We start from the raw sequence: 9139 nt of genomic DNA on the forward strand, positions 1-9139 counted from the left end.
TGCAGGTGTTTTAGTTCATATTTGCTGATTTTAATCACCCCCTTTTATGGTATCTCTAATGAGATCAAGTGATAGAAACGTCTGTATTAGCACAAAATACTACTATTGTAAAAAATCAGCATCGATACAGCTGTAACTAGAATCCTGAGAATTCTCAATAACGTTCTCGGGTGTTAGTGCCACCCGGCACCTCTGCGTGTGGTCAACAGGCAACAAATAAAACCCAGGAAACGCAGAGCTTGGCATTCCTTATCCCCAGCCCTGTTGCCTACACTTCTTTTATACCGGACAGTTCTGTGCTGCTCCGAGTTCCACTAATTTCCCTTCTTCCCGTACGTGTGTAATGATGTGCCGGCGCCTCCGCAGGTAATTTTAGGAGCACGGGTAGGATCAGAATAGGATCAGACCTACGAGCCACAGCCTTACAAGCCGCAGAGCTGTGCTGGGCAGCGCTGTTTCCCGAGCCGCCTCTCTTCTCCACCGGTGCAGTTACTTTCCCTACGGCGAGCCCCAAAGACGCCCAGCCTAATGAAGGCACATCCCGGCACAAACGGAGCCCGCAGTTCCCTCCTCCCCGCGCATCCCGGCGAGCGATCCTGCCCGCGCAGTGGGCGCCACGGCCGAGAGCCGAGCTCCAGCCGCCGGGACCCCGCGCTCTCCTGCGGGCAGCTCCGGGGCTGGGCAGGGCCCGCCGCTCCCCTCTCCTGCCGGGGCCGGGGCAGCGACATTTCCCCGCTCTCAGCCCCATGCCCGCCTCGGTACCGAGCGCGGCCGGCAGGTACCGCCCCGTAGCCTTTAAGCACAGGGTGGAATAGCCTGGAATAGCGGAAACCCTGCTTGATGCGAAACGCCTTGGGAGCCCCGCCGCGGCAGAGCCCGATCCCAGCCTCCTGCAGGGAAGGCCGGCTCTGGCGGCGGAGCGACTGCCGCCCCGCCTGGGGACACACCCAGTCCCAGCATACGGCCAGTCCCAGGACACAACCAATCCCAGGTCACGGCCAATCCCGGGACATGCCCGGCTCCAGCCTTACCGGGCGGACACGGCTCCCGGAACTTTTAATTCAGGCACTCGTCGGCCACCCCATAGCCCGCCCTGAGATCAGGCGCAATGGCCTAAGGCCCGGGGACCTAGCGGCGCGCAGGCCCCCGCCCGCGCGGACGAATGAGCTAAGAGCTCGCCGCGCAGGCGCGCACCCCTTCTCTTCCGGCGCTGCGATGGCGGACAAGGAGTGAGTGCCGGCCCCTCCCGCCCCATCCGCCCCCATCCACCGCCATCCGCCCCATCCACCGCCATCCGCCCCATCCACCGCCATCCGCCCCATCCACCGCCATCCGCCCCATCCACCGCCATCCGCCCCATCCACCGCTCCCCGGCCCGCACGGACACTGCCCCGCCGCGCCGCCGCCGGGGCCGCCAGCCGTGGGGGGGGCAGGGCCAGTGGCGCGGCTGGGCCGGCGGGGTCCCCGGGCCGGGCGGGAGCGCGGTCAGGGCTGTGGGGGGGCGGGAGCAGGGAGAGATCGCGCCGGGACGGGAGCAGGGAGAGATCGCGCCGGGACGGGAGCTCACCCGGGCTGTTGGTGGTTCTGTGAACTCTGCGCTGGCGAGTGTTGCTGCGTCTGAGATTTTAAGATGTCTTGGATAAGAGGCAGCGCGCAGAAACTGATGCACAGAAAGTTCCACCCCAGTGTGGAGAACAAGTTCTTTACTGTGTGGGTGACTGATCACTGCAACAGGTTGCCCAGAGATGTTGTGGAATGTCCCCCACTGGAGGCATGGAGAGCTATCTGGACATAATCCTGTGCAGCGTGCTCTGGGATGACCCTACTTGAGCAGGGAGATTGGACGAGTGACCCACTGTGGTCCTTTCCAACCTGACCTGTCCTGTGATTCTCTGAATATCCAAACAACTTGAAAGTGCCATGAATTAAACTCAGAGGGCTGCCAAATTAGCTTGTCCTTTTCAAGCACCCGTTGAAATGTTTATTAATCAGAGAGAAATTCTTTTTGAGCCAGTCTTTGTTTTAGTACAAATTGTGCTACAGCAAGGTAAGGAAAAAAATTTGGCACTGGGGGGGTCTCAGTCTGTGCAGTCATCGATCCACATGGGCTGTGTGCAGCTCAGCAGTTGGTCTGTCAGGGTTCCTTGTCCTGAAGGGGAACTGTGCAGGTTCTGAACCCAGGAAATCACCTGGTTCAGTCTCAGGGAAATGTCCTGGGACGCTGCTCTGGGCCTGGGCACAGTGGGAACAAGGAAGCGTTTGGAGGCAGCGAGGCTTGTGCACACCTTGCGTTAAGAGAGCCATCACTGATGTTTGTCACATGGAACAGTGTTCTCTGGGTCTCTTCATCTCAGCTAAAAGATGTGTTTTTTGTTTCTGTCTCCACTCAGAGCAAAGAAGGTGCCCTCTGTGCCCGAGAGCCTGCTGAAGAAGCGGCAGGCTTACGCGGCCATGAAGGCCAAGCGGCAGAAGAAGATTTTGGCTATAAAAAAGGTGAATGTTCTTTGACCCTTTGGCTTAGATTGTTTGTCTGTTCCAGTGTCAGCTGCTGCTACTGCTGATGTGATCCAACACACGGTATTTAGGACTGGCATGTTGATACTTTCTTCAAGATTTGAACTAAAATATGCATTTTTTGGTTGATAACAGACCAATTCCAGGCAGTCAAGGGCCAAGCGTGCTGTTGTCTGTCACACTGAAGTTAGTCTTGTACGAGGCAGGAGGTTACAGCCTTTGTGAGGGTGAGCTTGATGCATGATCATAGAATCATGGAATGTTAAGAGGTTGGAAGGGACCTTAAAGATCATCTATTCCCAACCCCCTGCCATGGGCAGGGACACCTCCCTCTAGGCCAGGTTGCTTGGAGCTCCATCCAGCCTGGCCTCAAACACTTTCAGGGATGGGGCATCCACAAACTCCTTGGGCAACCTGTTCCAGTGTCTTACCACTCTCACAGTAAAGAATTTCTTCCTGATATCTAACCTATATTTCCTCTCTTTCAGTTTGTACCCATTACTCCTTGTCCTGTCCCTACAGTTTCTGAATGAAGGGTCAGGAATGATGACAGTGTTCGAGGCAAAGCAGCACTGCTATGTAACAGCCTGGCAGGCTCTGTAGAGCATCAGTGAGGGTTGTTCTGAGCTGTGTGATACTTAATCTGTGTCATTTGTGGGAAGTTCTAAAACGTGGCACGTTACTTGAAGGTGATTTTTATGTGTTGAAAAGCTTTACGTAACCCTCTGCAATTCCCAATTTCCTGCAGTACCGTAAGGCCCAAAGAAAACTCATCTATGCCAAAGCCCAGGCTTACCACAAGGAGTACAGGCACATGTACCGGCAGGAGATCCGCATGGCCAGGATGGCCCGGAAAGCTGGAAACTACTACGTCCCAGCCGAGCCCAAACTGGCATTTGTGATCAGGATAAGAGGGTAAGGCTGAGCACAGGTGTAAGCAATTTTATGTTCAAAAGCACAGGAGTTGACTTTCCTGTTACCTCTGTGTTTTGAGGGCCTAAATATGTAAAAAGATCAAGCCTTCCATCAGTGGCTTAAGTAGTGGAGTGGCAGTATGTTGTAAATACACCAGAGGTGTATGTAATTAGGTGCTAAATCATTTTGCTGGCTGTCTGTTGTCTTTAGGAATCGCTGATTTTTAAGAAGACACTGCTGTAAATATGTGCAGACAGTTGTTCTGTCTCACCCTGAGCTCAATAAAATTGCATGTCCATACTCCCAGACATTCTACTGAGCTTTTCTTCAAGTGTTTGTTTAATTCTTTGGTAAGATGTTAAAAAAAAAACTAACAGGAGATGTGATTGGAAGAATTATGTTCAGGAGAGTACCAGGATAGTTCTAAATTGTTTCAGTATAATACTTTCGAGTTCATTTCATGGAAGGAGATATTTCAGCTTAACACTGAAATATACAGAGATAGTAAGTTAATTACTAAGCTTGCTTTGTGTCATTGGTGAAATAGTGATGCTTTTTAATGTGGGAACAATGCTATTGTGTGTTGGTCTTTTTTAACCTGTTCCCTGGTGTTTCTGGGATGTTGGTAACCGAGGATTTTCCCCTCTTTCGCCAGTACCAATGGTGTCAGCCCCAAGGTCCGCAAAGTGTTGCAGCTTCTTCGCCTGCGTCAGATTTTTAATGGCACGTTTGTAAAGCTCAACAAAGCTTCTATCAACATGTTGCGAATTGTGGAGCCCTACATCGCCTGGGGGTGAGTGACATGGCCAGTTTTACCTCATCAGCGTGCCAATGTTGAGCGCCTTTTTGTGTTTTACTATGAGGGACTTGCAGGATTTTTTTATTCTCAGTGCACTTTCCCTCCCTTGGATTGAAAACATGATTAAGGCAGTGCTTTAAAGGTAATGCTTGATGGATATGATTGCATTTTCATACTGGTGTTCTTGGGAACTTGGTGTGAGTAAAAGTTGCTTCCCTGGTGCTCTTGTATTTACATTTGGGGCATGCTGAAATGATCTTAAATTGTTTGTTATTGCAGTCTAAATCAGGGATGTTAACCTGGAATGTGGCTTGCAAAGACTTTTTTTTTTTTTTTAACTTGTCTGTTGCAGGTACCCCAACCTGAAGTCCGTGCATGAGTTGATCTACAAGCGCGGTTACGGCAAGATCAACAAGCAGCGCATCGCTCTCACTGACAACCGCCTGATTCAGAAGCGCCTTGGTAAACACTGCTGGGCAAAACAGGCACCAGCTTGGTGCCTTGGGTGATCAGTGCTCAGCTGGACATCGCTCCTTGTGTGTCTCTGGAGTATATTAGGGTTTAGTTAATATCTCTGCTGCTTTTTTAACTGCTTAAGACAAAGCAAGCCGGAAGTAACTTCTGCTATAAAATATTGAAACTGGTGAAAAGCAAATTTTAGCGTTTTAAATTTGTAATTTTAAGTGTAGACTCTTTGACCTTTAATAGGCCAGTAGATCTTTCAGTAATGAAAAAGTGTTGCAGCAGGAAAGAATCATCATACGTAGCTTTGAACTTTCAAGCTTAATGTTAGATATTTTGTCATAGACTTTTGTGATCTGATAAACAGACTTTTAAAACTTGCTGAAAGAAATAGCTAGTAAAAGCAATCAGTGTATTTAGAAAAAATGAAGGGTGGTGATCAATTGTTGGGAAATGGACTGCTCCAGGAGGATCTTTGTTCTGCAGCTGTGCCAGGATGAATGAAAGCAAATGCTTTAATCTCTCCCCTTTTTTGGCTCTTGATTTGCATTTTACTTCAAATTAGGCTATGTCGTGTTTGTTCCTTTTCTAGTGCGACAGATGAACAGATGAACATACAAGTATTGTGTTATAATCATTTTTCTTTTTACAAGTGTATCTTACGAGCAGTTAACTTGTAATATGTTGCTGAAGACTGGAAAAGCATTAAGCAAAGATGCTGTTGCATTATTCATCAGCCTAACTAAATAGTTCAGTGAATTTCTGTGGGCTACTTGTAGCTGTGGTGTAAGTGTATTTAATCTAACTTTTCTTGAAAGTACTTTTTTAAGATCCACTAAGTGTTGTTTTTTTATTGTTCCTCATTGCTAGTTGCCAATATTTAACAGTCAAAACTCATGCCTCTTTCCAAATGTGCCAACTAAATGTTGAGTTGGCTGCAACTAGTCCATTTTAAATGGAAAAGTCGGCTGTTCAGTTTCATGACCGAGTGAGTGCTTTCTGGCTTCCTGAAGTTTATCAAAATAAGTAGGCATGACAGTAACAACATGATAATTTTTAGCCTGTTACTGACTAGTGGCTCTGTAGTCTTTCTGAAAACAATGTTTCTGAATTTTAGGAAAGCTTGGCATCATCTGCATGGAAGATGTGATCCATGAGATTTACACTGTTGGCAAGCATTTCAAAGTTGTGAACAACTTCCTTTGGCCCTTCAAGTTGTCCTCTCCTCGAGGTGGAATGAAAAAGAAAACGATCCACTTTGTGGAAGGTGGAGATGCTGGCAACAGAGAAGACCAGATCAACAGGCTCATAAGGAGAATGAACTAATGGTGAGATATTGCCAAGGGCAACCCACTGTTCAGCTCTACTCTGTAGGCTGCTGCCATTATTGTCAGACATTTAGGATTAATAGATGCTCACTCATGCTTGGGTGGTACCTACAGCATAAAACTACTTGGACAATGCAGTGTTCTTGTTTTATTTTTCAAGTTTTACTTAAGCTTGAACATTTGTGAAGAAGTTAAATTATTCTAGGAAATACAACATTACCAATAACTTGCTTTAAAACTTTATTTGGTTTTAAGATGGGAAGCCTTGAGATCTTGGCTAAAACTTTCAACCCTCATTATTGAATTCTTAATCTGATTGAAGTGTTGTGGTTATAAGTTTTTTCAGGTTGTCTGTAAAAGCCTGTTTAGGACTGGTCTAAATTTTCAGCTCGTTCAAGCTTCAGAATGATTCAATTAAAGATTTCACATATAATGACCAAGATGGTAATTTTGAAAGACTGATTTGCCCATTTGAGTTGTCTGTCCTTTAGAAATAGGAAGGTTTATCAACACCTAAAGTAGTTTACACTGACAGCTGAGTCCTGAAGGTAGAATCTAGTTCAAAGGTATAATCTAGTTCAAACTATCAGTCTCATCTATTGTTGTCCCTCTGTTGCTGTTGCTTTAGTGAAAAGTCTCAGCCATTCAAAGCCAAAATTTTTTCAGAGTTCTTGCCTTTGCTTTTTACACACTAACTTTGGTGTTGCCCATACCCTATTTTAAGTCAAGGATAAATGCCCTTTTAATGTGCAGGTATGCTGGAATTCAAGAAAACTTTTTTGTGTTAGTGTGCTTGGAAAGGTTAATAGTCAAAGACCCAATTTTCCCCAAATCAGTTCCTCCAAAGCCAAAAAGGTTTTTGGTTGGCTTGTTGGGGTTTATTTGGGTTTTTTGTTGATGTTTGTTTGTTTGTTGTAGGGTTTGGGTTTTCCTTTTATATCAGATACGAAGTTTACTTAGAAATTCTTAACTTCCAGAGTGTTAGTTAATAAAAAAGGTGCATAGTGTTGTGAATTTTCAGTGTAAAATAGGTGCAGTTGCTCTTTGGATGAGTTCTCAGAAATGAAAGTTTCTGAAGGGAGGGAAGTTTTGCTTTACTGTGGTTTTTTTCCTCAAGTCTTTAAAAAGTATTCTTACAGCCAACAAGGCACAGCAAGCTGAACTCATTGAGGTCTGATGTCTGTCCAAGGAGTGAAAGAAGACCTAGGAAATACTTTCTGTTTGACTGACAGCTTTTATTGAAGGTTTTTTTGTAGGCTGCTGTCTTCAGTTTTCACCCCCTCCAGGCTTCTTGCATGTTTTGTTGTTACCTCCATCTCTGAAACCAGCAGAGTTTTTAAGCACTGGTTACATGGCACTTTAGGAAAATAGTTGCTTACTGGGGACAGTGCCCTTGTGAAGCTCATTAGGTCAGCTGTGGGAAGAAGCGGGGTAGCTTTGAGAAGCGGAATTGCTGTAACATTTGGTGTAATACTGTCTGGGGTGATGTTGTGTTACCCATTCAAGTATTCTTGTAGAAATTTTGCTGCCAATGGCAAAATGTTCAGTACTGGTAGATACTTCCCTGAAGTTAGTGCAATGAGGCTTCATAACCAAGATTAGGGAAAACTAGTTTCACCCTATGCTCCTGTCTGGATTTTGAGCATAAGATGGAAACTGTTGTTTTTTAATGGAAACACTGCAGCTTTTCTGTCAGGGTAGATCCTTTCTCCATCTTCCCTGCCAAACATCAGATGTATACTGGTAGTCTTGTTTTCAGTAGCCTTCCTACAGGAGGGAGGCTTCTAGTTCAGTATTGCAGTGTAAATGCCTGTGAGGGTTAGTAATGAGGGTTAGTACATTGGCAGAGAAACTGGGGGATTCAGTTGCTTGCTCGTGTTTTTTGTTGGACTTGTAGCTCAGCATCCCATGTAAGTGGGGATTTACATTAGGGTTTTACTCCATTTTTTAATTTGAGAAGGGACCATGCAGTTTCTTACTTTATGCTTGTAAGCAGATGTGCTTCTGTGACTGCAAATATCAAGCATGCATACTCTGTAAATCTAACATAACTGACTGCTCTTGTCTCTTCCACTCTCTGCTTCTGCTGTTTTCCTGCTGCTTTAGATAGAGTGCATGCTTAAAACACAAGTAGCTTACAGGTAGAAAAAAGAACAATGTTATAGTTTCTACTGAGGTGATGGGCAGTTAGAGTAGTAGGCTCAGGTGATGTGCTGACAGTACTCTTTAAGTACTGTCTTTATGAATGGTCATGTATCTGAAGATGAGTATTCCTCTTTCCTATGTGTAGATGGTTTCTTGCTGTTTGTCTTTATTTCTTATTACTTAAGTGATAGTCTCAAATGAATTAAAAAATAGACTTCCAGAACTGATTCCTTTATGTAGATTGGGGGGAAAGAGCAGAGTACTTGATAGCAAATTTTTTACAATTCAGTATTGGCAACATACTGAATTTCATTACTTTTCAAGCAAACTTTACAGGAACTCGTCTCAAGTCAGCTTTTTGGTTTTATGTGTAAATAGTCCATGAAATGTGCTTAAAATGAAAGTGCAGCAAAAGCTGGAATATGCACAATGTCTCAGCACATCTTTAAATATCAAGTTCAGGTACCAATGGTTCAAGGTAGAAATGTTTATCCTGTTAGGTCTGGCACTTGAAATCTGTGTTTTCAGTGGAGAGATGTTAATCTAGACGCTAGTTATTGTGTGGAAGATTACTACATTCTTAAATCCCGTGAAATGAGTGTTTCAGCACAGATTATAAACTGTAAAAATGTATTACTTTCTCTTGTGACCAAAGTGGTTTCCAATCTACATGTGCCTAATGATACCTTTTCCTTTTTTTCCTTGCAGATACAGATGCCCAGCTGCAATATTTCGAATTCTGGTCTGTTAATAAAACAATCTTGCACAAAACATTCTGTTGTCTCCATTGGTCTCATTTTGTGACCCTCTTCTGAAGTGGCAGTGGTTGCCAGGTTCACTTTGGAGTAACCTGCTTCAAAGAGCCATGTATAGTTTGAATGAGCAGTATGTAGATGCTGTTTAACCTTCACTATAAGGAAGAAAATTTGGGAAGGATTTGTGCAGGTAACAGGTGAGGTTTCGAGTGGTAACATTT

The 9139-nt window shown here is 45.2% G+C and overlaps 1 protein-coding gene across 1 annotated transcript; it reads left to right on the forward strand.

Moving 5' to 3' along the window:
- The first annotated feature begins 1104 nt into the window (after positions 1-1104).
- Positions 1105-8936, forward strand: RPL7 (ribosomal protein L7). Its single transcript, XM_050315024.1, has 7 exons — positions 1105-1229; positions 2391-2493; positions 3263-3429; positions 4085-4222; positions 4581-4690; positions 5808-6018; positions 8872-8936. The coding sequence occupies exons 1-6, from the start codon at positions 1216-1218 to the stop codon at positions 6014-6016; spliced, it is 741 nt and encodes a 246-aa protein (XP_050170981.1). The 5' UTR covers positions 1105-1215; the 3' UTR covers positions 6017-6018; positions 8872-8936.
- The last annotated feature ends 203 nt before the right edge of the window (positions 8937-9139 follow it).

This window comes from Myiozetetes cayanensis, unplaced genomic scaffold (assembly GCF_022539395.1).
Source record: "Myiozetetes cayanensis isolate MyiCay16 unplaced genomic scaffold, myiCay2020 scf1, whole genome shotgun sequence".
Classification (NCBI taxonomy): Eukaryota; Metazoa; Chordata; class Aves; order Passeriformes; family Tyrannidae; genus Myiozetetes; species Myiozetetes cayanensis.